Source organism: Chaetodon auriga, chromosome 2 (genome assembly GCF_051107435.1).
Source record: "Chaetodon auriga isolate fChaAug3 chromosome 2, fChaAug3.hap1, whole genome shotgun sequence".
Classification (NCBI taxonomy): Eukaryota; Metazoa; Chordata; class Actinopteri; order Chaetodontiformes; family Chaetodontidae; genus Chaetodon; species Chaetodon auriga.
Genome location: NC_135075.1, coordinates 7,156,191 through 7,175,434, shown reverse-complemented (window position 1 = coordinate 7,175,434; position 19,244 = coordinate 7,156,191). Strand labels below are relative to the sequence as shown.

General features: G+C 44.3%; 2 protein-coding genes across 3 annotated transcripts; one reads left to right on the top strand and one right to left on the bottom strand.

Moving 5' to 3' along the window:
• Positions 1-23: 23 nt before the first annotated feature.
• Positions 24-10,256, bottom strand: LOC143333580 (bone morphogenetic protein 7-like). Its single transcript, XM_076751672.1, has 7 exons — positions 9,689-10,256; positions 5,225-5,414; positions 2,041-2,189; positions 1,564-1,770; positions 1,386-1,459; positions 1,183-1,293; positions 24-1,091 (listed from the first exon to the last, which is right to left on the bottom strand). Exons 1-7 carry the CDS (start codon positions 10,083-10,085, stop codon positions 942-944), a joined length of 1,278 nt encoding a protein of 425 aa, XP_076607787.1. The 5' UTR covers positions 10,086-10,256; the 3' UTR covers positions 24-941.
• Positions 10,257-12,701: 2,445 nt separating this feature from the next.
• Positions 12,702-18,964, top strand: rae1 (ribonucleic acid export 1). 2 transcript variants are annotated; one of them, XM_076760320.1, is made up of 13 exons: positions 12,702-12,810; positions 13,869-13,981; positions 14,745-14,849; positions 15,047-15,139; positions 15,234-15,320; positions 15,405-15,491; positions 16,167-16,238; positions 16,348-16,455; positions 16,654-16,760; positions 16,942-17,017; positions 17,400-17,594; positions 17,716-17,801; positions 18,362-18,964. In XM_076760320.1, coding segments are annotated over exons 2-13 (1,107 nt in total). In that variant the 5' UTR covers positions 12,702-12,810; positions 13,869-13,891; the 3' UTR covers positions 18,363-18,964. The 2 variants fall into 2 exon arrangements, with proteins under 2 accessions (XP_076616435.1, XP_076616426.1); XM_076760311.1 differs by lacking the exon at positions 18,362-18,964 and having other exon boundaries at positions 17,716-17,805.
• Positions 18,965-19,244: the final 280 nt, after the last annotated feature.

Genomic DNA, 19,244 nt, shown 5'->3' with positions numbered 1-19,244 from the left:
TAAAAACACACACCTGCATCTTGCATGATAGTTTCCTTTTATTCGATTGCTTTAATCTGACACAACGCAATTACAGCTTCCCTTCGCCCACCTGCAGCTCTGGTCTGACACCAGAAGGCAGCTGCAGTCGGGGTGTTGGTGCGCACCCTGGCGTCTGCCTCATGAAGAGGAATTGCTGACATCTTGCAGACTGTGTGCCTTTCACAGGTCTGGTGATATATGTCTGCACCAGGCAACTCTGCCCAGCAGGCAGTCCTTTCAGCCACACACACACTGTTAACAGCCTTGGCAGTCATTCTTCACTGATCTTCGGCACTCACACGAGCTGCCAGATGTCTTACACCTGATTTGGGTTCAACTGGCCTCCTGAAGAACCAGTTCAACACCAGTGAAGTTTGTTGGAGAACACAGATTTTTTTTTTTTTCTTCTCATCGGGATCCAAGTTCATCCAGCTGCTCCAAAATACAAGATGTGGTGGTTCAACAGGAAGACAGAGATTTAAAGTATTATGGGCTCTGAAATCAACTACCAAATGCACATTTCCACCCGGGCAGTATGTATATATTCTGATGCCTGATTGATCTGTGTTGCACACTGGGGAAAATAGTTGTCACTGGCTGTTTCTGTCACTGAACGCTTTGTTTGAGCCTCTGAAGTAACTCCACGGTGCTCGGAGTCCTTTCAGTGCACTTTATCTAGTTACACTTAAAGGAAAACAATAGAAGTCCTCACTCTGTGACTGATAGTTCTAATTGGTTTGTGGTCATGGTTAATACTGCATGGGAGGCTCAGCCGCTGGTCATAACAACAGCACACAGGATTAAAGCTCGTTCTATAGCCGGAGCTCTGTGGTGAGCGGTTTGTCCATCAGCTCTTGTCTCTGGTTCCTTCACTTTCATCCCTCCATGACTAGCAGAGCTCACAGGAGGGGGTTGAGTGGTCAGTGGCAGCCACAGGCTCTGACCACCATGTTGCGGTACTTCTTGAGGATGACGTTGGAGCTGTCATCAAAGTAGAGCACCGAGATGCCATGGAGCTGGGTAGGGGCACAGCAGGGCTTGGGCACCGTCTCTGGGTTAATAAAGTGCACCTGTGGTTAGAAAAGGCATAAATCAATCCTCACAGAAAGTGCAGGAGGTTGGAGAGAAAGCAGCAGGCATCGGTGGCTGTTTGGGATTTACCAGAGTTTGCACAATAGCGTGATTGGTGGCGTTCATGTAGGAGTTGAGAGGGAAGGCGCACTCTCCCTCGCAGTAGTACGCTGCATAGCCCTCCGGTGCTATGATCCAGTCCTGTTAAAATAAAACCACACACACGTCAGCCGACAGTCACTTTTGGAAATAAAATGGTATCAATTTGAGATAGAATGAAGTTGAGAATATACCTGCCATCCCAAATCTCTGAAACTGACATACAGCTCGTGCTTTTTACATCCCTCTTTAGAGATGCCAAGGCTATCTGAAATTGACAACACGCAAGGCCAGTTGGTTAGTCATGAAAACCGTGACTAGGTGACTAGAACCAAGTTGAAGATTTGGTCGAGATTTGAAGGGTTCTGGTACCCGTTGCAGCCTCCACTGCCTTTAGTGCATCCTGGACAGTCCTCTGGGGTTTGGAGCGGCTACCCTGGCGCCCCTTGTGGCCGTGGGCAGAGCGGATGCTGCGGAAGCGCACCTCACTGGCTCTGAAGAAGGCAACCATGAAGGGCTGCTTCTCCTGAGATCCACTGCCCGTCACCAGCCCCGCCAGTCGAGGGTTCCTCCTCTGGCCTACAGAGGGAGCCGGGGGAACAAAACTGATGAGAGTCTGAAGATGACAATAACACACATCTAGGTCTCTACCAAACAATCATTTCTACATCCTAATACGACCACAGCAACCACAATCATAAGCTGAACTCTGTGAGAACCCTCTATGCACATTCACTAAATATGTGGTCCCTTTAACCACAGCATTTAAAGAGCACTAAATCATTACTCCACACAAAGACTGCATTCTTGATCGCTCGACATGTTAGCTAATGTACGGCAGCGACTGACCGTGGCTGTCCTCCAGGACCAGGTGCAGGCCGAGGTTCTGCTCAGGGTTGTCCAGCCAGTGGTTGCTGGTGGCGGTCAGGTCAAAGGCCAGCCAGCTGTCCTCTGCAGCCCACACTTGTCGCTGCTCCAGCAGCACAAGCTCCACTTCGCTGAGGACAGGACCGGATGTCACTGAATTAAATCATTTCAAGGCTAAAGGCACTGAGTAACAAAGCACGGGTTTTCAGTGGACCATCCTTGTTGGACTGCAGACTGTTGCTTGGATGCAACATCAAAGAGCTTCAACAGCCGCTACTTGAAAATATGTTTCCACAAAATGAAAACGATGATGAATTGTGCACTGTGATTTGTTGTCCATGTCTTGTTTTTAAGTTTCTGCAAACTGATTTTCATTCCTGACATAAACAGAAAGCAACAACTGTCTGGAGTGTATGAAAGCAATCTAAAAGCATGTGGCATGCTTTGGAAAATGGTTGGCTGTCATGCAAATGACATAAAATAAGCATTTAACAGGCTAAAAATGCAAAATGTGTGGTCCAGTAATAGCTACAGTGCAATTAAAAAGTATTAGGACACCACAGAATTTGATTTGAAATGAAACAATGACTTTGAGGTTAAAGTGTTTGTTTTCAGACTTGTGTTTGAAGGTGTTTACATCCATCCTCGGGAAACATAACTCTTTTTCTACATATTCCCCCGATGCAGCTGGAAAATACATCAAAGTGGAATGTTGTTGATTAGCCAAGTCAGACACCTGACCTCAGTCCAACTGCGAGTGTGTTTCATATGCTGAAGGCAAAAAATAAAAAAACAGCAAAATAATGAATAAGGCTGTAGTGTTGGTGTCTGTGGCTGCACAGCAACCAAAGATAAAACATGCTAACTTTAGTTAAGTTTATGTTAATTTGTCCAACTGCATTGTGTCACCGAAAAATGTTGAACCTTTCCTTAAAAAGGGGCTCCATTGTTCGTCGGATGTGGACATAAACAACTTCAAATTAAAGCTGAGAGACAACTATTTAATCTCTTGGCCATTGTTTGTGCTGGAACACAGAGCCAACACAAGAGAAAATATGTGACTGGCCCGACCACTTCTGACTGCACTGTAAACACACTGAGGCTGGATAAATCAGAATAACAAACCAATTTTTTCATAGTAAATAGATACAGCAGAAATCCATATTGCTCCAAACAGTGCAATAAAGGACAAACTGTTGACGGACAGATGCACTGCAAATAATACATTAGAATGATAAATGAGCCTAAATCATTTTAATGCAAGATTAATGATTTATTTTGACATTTCAGCCTCAAAATAACATGCAGTAACCTGAAAATCCAGCGTAAGTCCCCTGAATCATGTATCCACCAACAGCGAACAGTCATTATCAAAGGAGCACTTTCTTAACACCCCAGAAGAAAACTTTACAGACATGAGCCGTCTTAAGGGCAGATTCCCCAAACAATAGCTTTGTTTACAGGCTGAGTTTCAGACCCTCGGGGGGGGGGGGGGGGGGGGGGGGCGTCTGTCTTCAGTGCTGCCGCCTGTTCGTCTGCGTGGACCGGCCTTTGTGTGTCTGTGAATGACAATGGTGTTGCTCTTAACACCATTGTCAGCCCCCCTGTCACAGATGAAAGGCTTAAGTCTGCTGCCTGCACACGATTCCTCCTGCTCACTTATGCCTGCCTTGCGGGCAGAGTCAAGCAGGGTAATGAGGTAGACGGATTTCATAATGTGGGTGGCAGAACTTTGATTTGTGAGGAGGAAGGGAAGCGTGTGGAGCCTCATTTCGAATGGGCTTTGAAAACAGTGTGAGTGTAACACAGAAGCTGGCAGACTGACAGATAAAGCAGAGCTACAGATGGACAGAAACACGGAGGACTAACCACCTGTGCATGAGAGCTCAGTGACGTCCAACGGGCTGAGAGTGTTATTTGTGGTTGGAGCGGCGTGTTATAAATGCAGGTCTCCCGGGGACTGTCCGGTTCTGACTGTGTGAGAGTAAACTGGCTCTGGAGAGAACCACTGTGTTTCTGTAATTGACACTAATGTCTGTGTAAACGGCGTCGGTGCTGACACTAACATCGGCAGAAATAACCTGTGGGGAAATGCAGACAGGCACGACCAAAGCAGACAGATCCGTGCGCACGTACAGCAGCCTAACAACCAGTTTTCACCCAAAAACACACAGCAGCACGAGGTGTGTGTTCGAAGTCGACCGCACTACTCGCACTGTGTCCCGATCATAAGTGGATAATCATATGTAGCAATGAAACCGAGCGCGATGAAGACTTGGAAGATCGTTTGAAAATGCTTTAAACTCAAAAAGGAACTAATTCTGGTTATCTAGCCACGCAGACAGGTTTGGTTTTCATTCAGATGAGTTTTGAAATGTCTGGCTGTGGTGCTCATAGTGCTGAAAAACTCTATTTAAAATGTTATGCACGTCTGAGGAAGTGGTTTCTGCTGAAGAATCAGCCTCTATGAATGCTGCTGACTGTGTGTTTTGGTGATTATCTAGAGTAACAGGGACACTGATCCTGAAAAGTCACGTTGCTGTTGAATCTGTGAAATATTCTACAGCAAAAAAAAAACATTTTGGTTGATGGTTCTAAGATGATGAAACTGAATGACTTCAGGAACTTCTCATGAGGGTGGATTATCATGAAATTAGTTGCAGACATTAATTTCCTCCTGAGTTGTAACACCTTTTCCTCTTCTTCACTTATCACTTCAACTTTTCAAATTGACTGAATACCTGCAATAATAGGTGCTACCCAGAAAATGTTAGCATGCTAAAATGCTAAACTAAGACGGTGAACATGATTCACATTACATGAAGCGCTGCTGTGCCACATTACTCTTTCAGAGAGCTGCTAGCGTAGCTGCAAATTCATTTCTGTCACATTTCAATGCTTTGAGCATTATAAATACTACACCACAAAATACCTCCACCTTATCAGAGTGGTGGCAGAAATCAGGCGGATGTCACAAAACATAGGGGCATTAAAACAGAGATGACTAGAGGTAAGTATGGGAATACATTTTTTATTTGTAATTGGAGCAAACTGACCCCGACGTGCTAAAAAAAACTACTGAGGAGATCAAGCAGCAGAGAGTAAATCAAGGGAAAGCAGCGAAGAATCTGTGAAATGTGCAGGAGCTGGAAACAAGCACTCATACCTGTTTGAAGGCTCCTGCAGGACCTGGTAGAGACTGACTCTGAACGTCTCGTTCTCATGGCGTTCCTGGATGAAACCTTTGTAAATCCTAAACTCCGCTGCTGTGACCAACTCTCCCTCTGGAATACGAGAGAGGTCAAATCGAAATTCTCTTCTGTGCTGCTGGTACAGAAGATCCTGATCCTGATCAACTATCAGAAGAAACAAAGAGGGAGGAGGATAGAGGGGATACGGTGTTAATCTTTGATTTGATTGATGCTTTGATGTGCTTCATCATGATCCACCAGATTATAAAGCTGCTATGATAAATGATTTTGTGTTGTCTGCATCAGATGACACACACACACACACACACACACACACACAGTGAAATAATACTTCTGACCCGCAAAGGGAAAGTTTGTACATCTGAGGAAAAGGCAAACACTGCGAGTACAATCAGATGGTAAACTTGATCTTCTAGTCGGAGGCTGCATATCTGTCAAAACTGTCGCTGAATCAAACGATTCTCTGATGTGTCTCGCTCTGCCCACATCTCACAAGCACTGTGTCAGAAATAGGAAAAATCCCGCTTCCATGGGAGAAGTGATTGATCTAAACATCACTTAAGATGAGTCCGCCATACGTGCCAATGTGGGGGAGAAAAAACACCCTCGGAGCTCAGTTTGGCTCCCTGTTTAAATTGCACACATGTGCTGACCACAAGAAAAGGCCCGTTAAGGCACTGCCCGGAAAACCACAGCAGCCAGTGTGCTTTTATAAACACACTCACATAAAGTATAGTGAGACACACAAATTCGTGCGACTTAACTACCAGATTCTGTACCACCCACACCTCCCTGATCACTTTGCCATGTATCACCGTGCAGTGATTTCATTCCCACTGGAGACGGTGAAGTAAAGCAGCAGTAGCTGATGGCACTGAGGGGTTTCCAACCCGCCCTGAGCCAGCTGAAGCTGTCCAGCACTCACACTTTCCACGGGAACGGTGGTCAGAAAGACCCCAAAGCTTCCTGAAGCTTTCCAGTGTCATGTTTTTACAGCATTAGCCAATGTGTTTGTCCTTGGAAAGAGCGGTGGAGGTCTCTGGTGAAGGTGTGCAGAGCGGAGCAGCGATTAGCCGCCTTAAACACATCCTGCCCACTGGCATACACCATGACATCATCATGACATCACCCTGCCTTTCCTTCTGATGGTCCACTATTGTTTCAGCGCACAGACAAGCATACACACAGCACCCAAAGACTGGAAACAGAACATTTCTTTTCACGAAAGAGCACACACACACACACACACACACACACACTGACTCAAAGTCTTCTAAAAACATTTGTAACGACACAAAAACACACACAAGCTGTTCATCGTTAAGAGCGTTGCATTCTGAACCCTGCTAGTCATTTGTTTGACTGCAATTAAATGCTGGAAGGGAACGAGGGGTGTTTTTATGAAAGCAATAATTGCTTGTAAGGACTTGGTGTGTTTACGTTAGGGACCATTAGCTGCAGAGATCAGACCTCAGATATGCAAACTTCCCTCTGGGAGGCATTTCAACACTTCAGATCACTCCTCACACTGCAGGGCCACACAGCCACAGAGCTATCATTAACCTATTGCAATTTTATAGTACCCTTTTTTTTTCTCCTCCAAATCAGCATGGGTGGTTTAAAGATGCATCACAATGTCTGCACAAAAAACTAAATGCAAAAAAGCATGAGGGTCAAGAGGGTCGTCCAGTGCTCTACAGATTGTGAAGCCCGTTGAGGGAAAATTGTGCTTTGTGATATTTGGCTTTAGAAATAAAACTGACTTGGCTTGATATTCTACGAATGAGCCAAGTTCAGATTTTAATTTTCAACTCAACTGTTTAAAGTTATAAATCTGTTTTCCTCCCTTTCACATCCATTAATGTCTGCATGTTCCCTTGCAGATTACTAGAACCACCAAAAAGGCTTTTGCTGAACAAACGTTGCATCTCCGCATAAATCTGCTCCAGAACGTTGCACCATGTCTGCTTATTGATGACAAAGTGAGTTCTAATATCTTCTGAGTTAGCCTGCGCAAGATGTAAAAGACAAACATGGGCTTAAAGAAGTGTCTTGTCAGGGCACGCAAGAAGCTTCAGACTGAAATGAAAGGAATTCTTTTGCACATGAATGTATAAATAATGAGAAGGTTAATGAGATTTTCCGGTGGAGCAAATAAATTCTTCGTACGATCTCCTTATGCCTCCTACAGATCAGCTTAGCGGGACAAACACATTTCTCCCTGCTTGATCTCACGAACAATACATTTTCTGTTCTTCAGCGACACGCTCATTCCTCCAACTGTAAGCGGAACATCTTGCACTCTCTCTATTCTAATGAAAGCCACGGACATTTCTGGTCATTAAGCCTTTTCCCATGCTCTGCAGGTGTGTTGTGGTCCCACATTGAACACACGTGCTCTCGTATCCAGGCGAAGGTTTCGGCAGCGGCAGACAAAGCGGCTGACACGAGGGGAAGCAGAGCAGACAACAACAGAACAACTGATAAGACTGAGCGTTAAATCAGGCCTCTTGACTACATTCAGTCTGTTTGTTCATAAACAAATGCACACCAGAAACTAGAAATGTGCAGCGCAACAGCAGCAGCCTTGTGCAATGTTGCATGACAATGAGACGAATGCTTCCTGCTGGTGATTCTGAAGTTCGACCTGTGGTTTGGCGCTCTAACACAAGTAAACATATGCAGCCGTGTGCGTGTATCAGCATGTGTGCAGTGATGTATGTGTGTGTGTGTGTGTGTGTGTGTGTGTGTGTGTGTGTGTGGACTTTCTAAAATGACTACACAAGTTCTCAAGCATAAATGACAGAGAGGGGTTGAATCAATACTGAGTAACCATGATTTATCTAAAATAATACTATGAAACTATTCTAAGCCCCGTCCACCTGCAGGATATATCTGGGTGTACTGGGAGACGGGGCCGGGCAGCTCTACAGCAGCTCTCCCTCACACTGGAAGCTGTGGTCTTTGGAAGGGAAATACCATGAAGTTTGGTCTTGAAGCGATCATCCTGGGACCACCACGACAGAGTCAACTAAAGCACAATGCGGGAGCCCCAGCGAAAAACTCTGCCAATCATCAGCACGGGAGGCCGTGGTGGGTCTGAGACAAATGATCCGCACGCATTGTGTCCCTCTTTTTTCCACCACCCTTCCTCTTCATAATCAAACTCTTTGCATGCGGAACCACATAAATCTGCTTTGAGTTTTCAGAAACGACCTCATTAGCTAAAGACTGTCAGTTAAAAGTTCACGACTGAGGACATAAAACATTATGTTTCAGGGTTTTTTTAAACGGTCTCCAAATGTTTCGTATTAAATACGAGTTTCTGGGCTGACCGAGGAATAACTCCAAATGGCTCTTCATTGAAAGTTCAGTCTCAGCAACATACAAACAGACGGGGGGGGGGGGGTTTCTTGGAGAAGAACAAACTTCATCTCTTCACACTGACCCATAAGCCCCGGGGCAGCAGAGGGGCATAAAGAAGACCACGGCTGGTTTTGGATGTAACCACATCCGGATAAGAGCCACAGGCCCCGTGCCGTCTGCTGTTTCACCATAGTGATATCAGAGCTGCCCAAGGATCTCCAAGGGAAACAAAGACAGGATTTACCTTTTATAAATTCAATAATGTCTGAGTGGGCCCCAACTCCCACCTGTGACCCCTGTGATTCCAAACAAACACACAAACAGACACAGAAATGCAGGAATGCGCTGCACACACAGACACAGACACACACACACAAGCACCTGCACTAACAGAGATTACTACAGCAATGTTTAGATGCAGTTTGTGACTTGATCTCAGTCAGCTCGTCTCTCACTCCCTCAGGGTTTCGCAGTGCCCCGTTCAATTCCTAGTCATGTGAAACAAAGCCATGCTAAAGCCTCTCCCCCGCAGCTTTGAAGGGATTCTGGGGTAATCGGATACAGGCATGTTGTCATAACATTTACAGCTCGGAATGCATAATGCTGGATTTCGAGTGAAGAAATTGACCTATAGGCCACAATGTCAGACACTGGATTTCACATACACACACTTAATGTACTCCTGCGCCTTGATTCTTCAGTGAATTCCATCCAGAGATGAAAGTGAGCAACAGAATATCACTTTGTAACTGATCTGGACATTTTGCACAGAATACTCATATAACAAAAATAACTTAAAGTATTTCTTTAATGAAAACATTCCACCAAGTCCCTGTAGTAATATTTATTGGATACTGATGTTATAAGCGTAGATCTCCATATACTGACAATGACAGGCACATTTCACAATTACTATTTTATGTCCTTAATTAAATTATAGTGACCTACAGTATAGCTATCAATACGCTATTAAGCCATTATAGTGTACTTAACACTACTGAGGAAAGTTATAACCTGGTGTCTGTCGCTATAAAGGCGGATTGTAAACTTACCGAGATTAACGAAACTCATCACCATGTCTGCGTCATCTAGGAAGCGGCTGTCCTGAGGGGTCACCACGGGGGACAGCTGGTTCGGTAACACGGGCTTGTAGTGAGCATGTCCGGGCGGTTCTTGGTCTGTAGAGATGGTGTTGTACAGGTCCAGCATGAACATCGGGGCAGCGTTGTGTTTGGTGGGGACGTGCGGCCGCGGACGGTGCGGCAGCCCCAGGATGGAGAGGATCTCCCGCTGCATCTCCCTGCGCTCTTGGCTCCGCAGCCGCCGCTGGATGAAGCTGGAGCGCACTTCGTTGTCCACGGAGAAGTTGGAGAAGGTGACCTGCGTGGACAGCGCGCAGTAAACCCACGAGAGGAAGATCGTTATCGTCGCCCTGGCGCGAATCACCATTTTACCCAAACGTTACGCGCGGCTCTACCAGGTCAAAATATACATAAAGAGGTCTCCTACTCTAACACACGGTCCCTTATCTGCTCTCAGTGTCATTCACTCATTATCTGTAGCTGCGCGCCGTCCCGGTGTGACACGGCCGTGCGTTTCTCCTGATGGCAACTTGGGAATGGATTGTATTGAGGCGCTGCGTCAGGGGAGGGGTTCAGAATTGGATCAACCAGGACTGGAAAGATTGGGAAAGTGTGCAGGGCTGAGGCAATGACAAATAGTCCTATCACGATTGCACCTTTCTATCATGGTAATAAGATAGGTGGGGTGTGGACTTTTCAAACCAAAGTGGCTCATCTTTACGCGCTTTGTTTGGACACGATTGTTTGGCCACTGATGAAAGTGGACTCTAACAGCAAATATCTGATTAGCACATCTTTTCCCGGGCGATCTCTTCATTTCTTCTTTTTCCAAGCAGTGGCTTGATAGACAGCCTCTCTGTTAAGTTCATTCAGTGGTTCACCAGCCCTCCGCTTCATCAACATCAACGTCCATGACTACATATTTTCAGATGCCATCTATTTTGCCTAGAACCGATCTGGATTTAACAGTTAAAAGTTAACAGTTTAATTGCCACTTTGTCTTGACCCTGTGCACATGGAGGTAGTCCAACACTGCTAAAAGATCAATCTAAAGGTATGGAGGGGAAATCCCCTAATCCCCTCTTCAACGCAGACACCTTTGAACTCAAACAATGAACTCAGGCCCACCCTAATTGTTGGGGGGGTTTCAGAGATCAGCAGCAGTGCAGGCACATGAAGAGACATGCCAATAGCCCCAATGAATTACTACAACAATGTGTAAAGCACTCCACTGTGACTACTTTAATAGAGAGTTAAGAGGCGTGGGCAATGAATGACAAGAATCCAGCACTGAAGAACAGATTAGACATGTGCTTTACATAGATTTGAGGACAGCGGTGACTGGATCAGCACATAAAACTCAAGGAAGGAAACGAGTCACAGCCACAAACTGAAATGACCTTTTACAAATGTGCTTCTCTGCTTCTCTACTTCTATTTTCAACTGCTGTCTCTGTATACAGGGGACCATCAGAACAATCCATGAACGAGCTAAAACCACACACACAAAATGTATCTGAGCATCACACACTAATCATTTGTAAACCTTACTCCTGCTATACTGACAATTTAAGACTGGAAAAATTTGATTGCTCAAGGACTCTTCAGCAGAGTGAATGCATGCCAACAGGTCCTCTAACTAAAGGCCATCATCATCTTACTCATTCGAACTGAGGAATGTTTTAAACTATGTTGCAGCAGCATCATGGCGTAACTGCTACACAGTCAGACACTTCTCAGCCTCAAGGATGTACTGCACCTCAGAATGTAATTCATGCACCATACTCTATTCTTCTGCTTAATGTATACTGACTCGGTGCAACAAGAATCATTCATTTTATCTCCCACATGACCTACAAGCATACAGTGTGTCATACTGTTTGACTGCATGCAGCAGATGAGGAAGAAGTACTGAAAAAATTGTCCATGTATTAGGATCTGTTGTAGCATGAAGGGTTCATGCTCACCCTGCACTACAATAAATCATTGTCCTGTACACCTCACCTAATTGTTGATCAACCTTTTTTTTTATTCTGTATTCAAGCTCCCTCTACAGGTGGCCCTCATCTAAAGCAAAGTCTGAATTATCCACTGTTGAAAGGAGGCTGAGCTTCACGTGCACATAATTTGCATCATTTCAGATGATGGCAGGCAAAATGAAAGTGTGAACTAAATAGAACATATAGCCTCCTTATCACAACAACTAGAAAGTACAAAAGTATATTTAATAAAGCAAGACACTACTAGTTAAGTAAAACATTTGAGGTTTTGTATTTAACTTGAGTATTTCCATTTGATGCTGCTGTATACTTCTAGCTAACTACATTTCAGATGGAAATTTTGAACATTAAATGTTCAAAATATTAGATTCAAAACATAAAATCATTTTCTAAAATAACTGTTATAAATCAAAATATCCATTAAAATTATCTCAATCGTCTTGACCAACTGCAACATTAAAATACTGCTTACAGTGTACTTACTACTAATAAAGAAAACACTTTGAAAGGGGGCATTTTAATAATATAATCTTTACTTTTGGAACTTTATATACATTGCAATAATATTGCTGTTCTTTTACATTCTTTTACATTAGTTACATTTTGAATGAAGACTTTTACTTGCGATTGGGTATTCATTTACTGCTGTATTACTACGATTACTGAAGGAAAGGATGTGAGTACATCTTTGTAAAGAAGATATTTACCTACCTTGCATGATGCTGGATGTTGTGCACTCCACTACTTTTGCGGCAGACAGATAAGGCAGATACTGAATATGGCTGCCCTCGGGAGATGAGGCGGCCTTTTGGGACACGGCAGTCCTTGTTCTGGCCCAAGCAAATTTACAAACGAGATTCATCCCCTCAATGCAGCAGGCAGACAAATTTCAGTTACTTTCCGTTGAAGAGTACAGTGACTTGCTGTCATGCACTGCCCCCAAGCGGTTACTCCTGAAATTATACGCTTCTACGCAGAGGAAACGTCATCAAACTGCGACGCAGAGAGAAACAAGCGCCACATTTTTGTTACAAGAATTCACTTTGGCATTTATTGAACAACGAGCTTATAGCCATAGTTTAACACGTCTGGGGTATGTATTTTTATGTAGTTATGAGACGATACTGCAGGTGATACAACGTGGTGTTTAAATATGTGGCTGGACAGGAAAGTTATATTAATGTAGTAAATGTTAGCTAACGTGACCGGCTATTGTAACGTTCATTAACTAGCTAACATTAGTCGTTGTTAAATTACCAAACATGTGTCATATTTATTTTCTGACCTACACTATGGCTAAAATAGTATCATGAGTACATGCGGTCAAATATCATACAATAAAATACCAAGCAATGTAGTATTTAGTAGCTAGCAGCGGTAAGTGACGTTTAGCTAGACAGGTAGCGCTGACATTAGCTGTCCCGCTATGTCTTATCGGGTTTCGGCTGTTTTAGTTTACGTTACTTACTCCGACATCGTACCTGTGTCATCAGTGTTAAGCTTGATAACTGGGCGCAATGATAATGGTCTAATGTAATGTAGTGTAACGTTATGTTATTTGTTAGCGTTAGCTAACTAGCTTGCAGTATTGACTTGCCTTCACGCCCTTTTCAAGAATCAGAGGAACAATCCCCTTTATTCGTCACACAGATACATGCCCATATCATGCCCACACACGCCCATGCACTGGTGAAATTTAACTTCCGCCTTTAACCCATCCTGGTCGTCCTTCCTCCGCGGCAGACCAGGAGCGGTGGGCTGCCATCGAACCGGCGCCCGGGGACCCAGTTCCTTTGTCAGGTGGTGATCTTCTTGCATGTTTTTAGTGGGGGTATATTTTATGGAGGATATCCCAGGTGAACACGGGGAGAACATGCAAACTCCACACAGAAAGGCCTTTTTCCTCAAGCAGCAGGCACCGGGTCCCGCAGCGAGAATCGAACCTTCTTCTTGCTGTGAGGCGACAGTGTTGCCACCTGTGCCACCGTGCCAGATTCAACGTTACATTCAGTTTGTTTGTATCACATGAGTTACAGCACCTGTTAGCACCATTTATCAATATTACTAATACTGATGAACTCGAAAACGACAGCCCACTAAATGTAACGTGCTGTGTTGTAAATTACACCGTGTCTCCGTCTTCTCTCACAGGCGTACATCAGGTTTAATGCACCATGAGTTTGTTTGGGACAAACACTGGGTTTGGGACAGGAGGGACGGGTGTCTTCGGGAACACAGCAACAGACAGCCATAATCCCATGAAGGTAAACCAGCGGAAAACAAGGGAAAAACATCCGACATGCTGACATTTATAAAGAAAACTGCCATCACCTGAGCCCCGTTCATTAAATGTGACTTAGCAAATGAAGGCTAACATGTTGTCATCAGGCTATGAGTGATGTTGGTATGTGATTTGTGGGGTTCCCAGTGGATGTGCAAGAGGTTTTTAAGTGACAATCATAAGCCTGCTATAAAAATGAAACCTTGCTAAAATCTAGTTAAAATCAGAGGTAATACCATGAACAAGTCATGCAGTTAATTGTTTAATTAAAAATCTTTGTGTTCAAATGACAAATTCCTGTTTTGCTTTTGTTTAGTCTCAGGCTTCATTGGTCTTTGAACTGGCAGGATCTTTTTCTTGAGTTTATTTCTTTATGCTCACAGTACTCTGAAGTAGTTCATTTTGTTTCATCATGTGTGAAGTTACCCCTCATTATGAAATTGTAATAAGGATAATTACGCCAACAGGTCATAGTGATTTTATAGTAATCCACTTGTTCTCTTCTAAAATCAAAGCAACACTTTGTCATCATAAATCTAGGAAAGCAAGCCATCAAATGAGTTAACCCAAAAATGTCTTGGCCATGATCCAACTAACTGTGAATAAACCTGCGCTTTTGCAGGTTTGGGCTGAAGGACTTGTTTGTCTGACTCCAGACTCATGTCAAATCTGTTATGCTATGAAGAGCAGGGCTCTGTTCATTGTTTGTTTGTCTTTGTTGTGTGTGTTCCTGACTTGCTCTGCAGGATGTTGAAGTAACTTCACCTCCAGATGACAGCATCAGCTGTCTGGCTTTCAGTCCCCCCACCATGCCAGGGAACTTTCTCATCGGAGGATCCTGGGCCAACGATGTGAGTTATTTACTCAGTCGTTGTAATGGTTCACTCTAGTAGATGCATTTAGTGAGCCTAAGATTACAGATGGTAATTTACATATAGGATTTAAGTACAGTTGAAGTTGAGGGGGATTCCCTCACCAGGCTTGCCTTCCATGAAGGACTACTTGCACTACATAATGAGTTTGTCTATGTCGTATCATCTGACCACAGGTCCGGTGCTGGGAGGTGCAGGACAATGGACAGACTGTCCCCAAAGCCCAACAGATGCACACAGGTCCGGTGCTGGATGCGTGCTGGAGTGATGTAAGTCTCATCATATAAAGTCATTTAAGTCCTGTAATGCATGCTGTCTGCTGGGCCACAGGATCATTTATGATGCACTATTCTCTTCAACCAGGATGGGAGTAAAGTCTTCACTGCTTCCTGTGACAAAACAGCCAAGATGTGGGATCTTAACAGCAATCAAGCAATGCAGATCGCACAGGTTGTATAAGAGCCCCCAGATCAAGTGTGTGGTCATAAGAATGAAGCAGAATCATCTTACACCTCACACCGTGTCTCTTCACAGCATGATGGTCCCATCAAATCAATCCACTGGATTAAAGCCCCGAACTACAGCTGTATCATGACTGGCAGCTGGGACAAAACACTGAAGGTACAACGGCCACATCTGTTAGTGCTTGAAAATACATGAGTTCAGTTTTACATTCAGGGTCACAAGAACATCTGAGGAGAAAAGACAAGACAGTGAAATATGATCCAGAAAGTCCAGTTTGAGTGATCCATCCACGAGTTTGGAGGCTGAACCTGAATCACTGCACAATGGTTTAGAATACCCTGAGACAGGATTTCACAGCTCTGGAAAGTTATCATGGCAGTTTGATTTTTCATTTTAATGATTGGCAGGTGAACAGTAGAAACTGGGCATCCACGTTGCAACACAGTCTACCAGGAATGTGCGCTCACACAGATTACAATGCAGCACCTGTCTGGATGACATTGCAGTGCGTTCAGGTGACACTTTCACCAGGTCCAACTTTTTTGCCTGGTGACCCAGCTTTTTTTTCCTCCCCTTTGAATCCATCTGTACTGGCATGGCTGCCGTTAAGTGCTCGTATTCAAATGAATCAGGGTGCTGCATTTTCCCACTCAAAGGCCTTTGTCTCCCAAAACAACTCACAAAATGGGCGGTGGCCACTATTTAGGGCCCTCCACACACACACACACACACACACACACACTTAAAAAGAGTGAATCAGTGAGTGGCATATCAAACGTTATAGTGTTTTATGTCACAGTGAGAAACAGCTTTTCTTGTTGTTCTCTTCAGTTCTGGGACACCCGCTCGCCCAATCCCATGATGTCTCTGCAGATGCCAGAGAGATGCTACTGTGCAGATGTTGTAAGTGTTTAATGAGGAGTATGACAGAAATTTGAATGTGTACTGGATAGATAATGGATTATTTGGATTTTCTTTGGTGCTTTTTAACCTTCCTGACTCTGATATGTAGGTTTACCCCATGGCGGTGGTTGCCACTGCTGAGAGAGGTCTGATAGTTTACCAGCTGGAGAACCAGCCTTCTGAGTTCCGCAGAATAGACTCTCCTCTCAAACATCAGGTGAGTTTTCCTTTTTCATGAGCTATTTTCTCTTTGTTTTTTCTCACTATTAATGTTTCTCTCCATATTCATAGTAGTACCAGTCACTCTTGCAGTTGTATGTGCCAGATTTCTTTTAATTAATGCTGAATGTAGACTAAGATTTTTCACCTCTGACTGCCTTTTGATCCATTGTACCTTTCTGTCCTGGGCCTGCAGCACCGCTGTGTTGCCATATTCAAGGACAAGCAGAACAAGCCCACAGGCTTTGCACTGGGAAGCATCGAGGGCCGAGTAGCCATCCACTATATCAACCCTCCAAACCCGTGAGTGTCCAAAACAATCAGTTTTCTTACTACTGAATGATTTTTTGAAGTCTTGCTACAGCTGTTTCTTTAATCCAGTGACGTTCAAGCGTGTTTGATTATTGTTTTGTTCCTACTTAATTTAAAAGAAACTGCTCTTACTGTCAAAGTATGACATGTGTGTGTTCTTGATGCCTTTCAGAGCCAAAGACAACTTCACCTTTAAGTGCCACAGGTCCAACGGAACCAACACAACCACTCCACAGGACATCTACGCTGTAAGTTGTTCTGAGCTGGAAGCAGACGCTCTGCTTGTCCTGTCCTCTGCTCTCCTCATGACACTTTTAACAGGTCTGTTAACAGTGTGTGTCATTTAGTCCAGTGTTCAATATCTGAAATCAATATTTATGTGAATGTAACATTAATTAACATTTTTAAATACACCCACAATAATGTAATTGTTTTGTCATTTGAATAGTGCCATGGTTGGTCAAACTAACCAGTTTTCACGATAGTTGGGTTGACACCGTCTTGCTGGACAGCCCTTGTGTGTCTTCTCACAGATTCAGTCATTACAATAAAGTTGCTCTAATACACCAACCCACCCAGTTATAATGCTTCCCCTTGTCCCACCTACTAACATCCCTTTTATTCCATCAGGTGAACGCCATCTCCTTCCATCCTGTCCATGGCACACTGGCTACTGTGGGCTCAGACGGGCGCTTCAGCTTCTGGGACAAAGACGCCCGCACCAAGCTGAAGACCTCAGAGCAGCTCGACCAGCCCATCACAGCTTGCTGCTTCAACCACAACGGCAACATCTTTGCGTATGCTTCCAGTTACGACTGGTCGAAGGTAGGAGGTCGTGAGCAGGTGTTTGTATTTCACTGCGATGGTTGAAAACTGTCGGCGTGCACCTCGTACTGGCCTTCCCTCATATTTTGTAATATTGTGCTTCTGTCTCTCTCTTCCTCAGGGCCACGAGTACTACAACCCCCAGAAGAAGAACTACATCTTCCTGAGGAACGCTGCCGAGGAGCTGAAGCCTCGGAACAAGAAATGGTGAGAGAAGGGCAGTCGCTGTCTGTAAACCTGGAGACTGTGGTCGCCGGATGGGGCTGCCCCGCTTCCTCAATGCCCTTGTGACTCACAGTGGGGCCTTTAAAGGCACCCCATGATCCCTGGCATGCATGGATATGGGCAGTAAGGATAGATATGATTCAGATGTCAGTACTGCCATTTACTGCTGCAAGTAGCCGTTTAGTATGGGAGGAGTACTGCGCTGACCTGAGTGAGGTCATGGTGAAGGCTTGTGTGGTTTCTGCTGTACTAGTTTATACAGGCTGCCTGTACAATCATGAATTTGGTGATGATGCTGGCTGTGCAGTGTACTCAGTGACATAGAAATGTAGTTATGCACTGTTATTTATTCAATTACAGAGATGACTGAGAAGAATCAGGAACTACTTAACATAGACGAGCACTCATTTGTAATTATCATCTGCAAGGATTCATTCTTGTCCGATGAGGAGTGATGTCATACTGGGACAGCGAACACCCCCTCAGAAATAAACAAGACAAAACAAATTTCTTTGTGACTGACTGCTCCCTCCTGTCTTTAGATTCGTCGTGCCAAGTCGCATCTCTTGTGGGGAAATGCGGAAGACCTGCTGCATTAGTGTGTGTATACGCTTGAGACAGACTCCTTCCTTTCGGCAAACACCTGGACCAATGCGGTGGTGCTGCGTACTGTGCATGGACCAATGAGAGGGGCCTACCCAACCTGGCGTTGATGACAGCTCCGTTACAATTGGTCTTAGAGGTCATCACAGAAGGGGAGGGCTCTATTTGTCATTCATCTTGATGTTAGGATTTTTTTTTTATGTGTCCAGTTCCTCTTTTTTTATTTGTCCATACAGTTTTCCAAAGACTTTTCACTCTCTCATGACTTCCTCTTTCTCCGTGGTTTAGTTCCATTAATGAAACTGGGATGTAAAATAAATAATTAAGTGCATACTATTAGATTTCAACATGTTTATTCCAACCTGCGGGGAGTAAGTAGGTTAAAAGATAACCTATTGTGTTTGCTGTATAAATGTTGCGGATTCAAGGAACTGTATTGTGCATGCAAAAACCACCAACTTGACAGCTATCTCATATTTCAGCTGTAAATCTCTTCATCACTGGAATCCTCACAAAATCAACATGATAAACTTTGGACAACACCTGTGTCACGACCACCCCTCCTCTCTGCTTGTTTTAATGCAGGTTCACCAGCAGGTGGAGCATTTTGTCCTCCTGTGTGTTAACTCCAGCAGTGACCTGAAGATAAGGGCAGGGGCGTAGGTCAGAGTGCCAAACAGGCCAAATGAGATCAAAGCAGCACAATGAGATTCTTCATCCAAGTTGAGTCCTTCTGACAGGAATACACAGCTGGAAATGGGGATTTATCAAGAGGATATGAATGAGGCAGCTACAAAGGCTGCGTGTGAAAAGTGAAGCAGT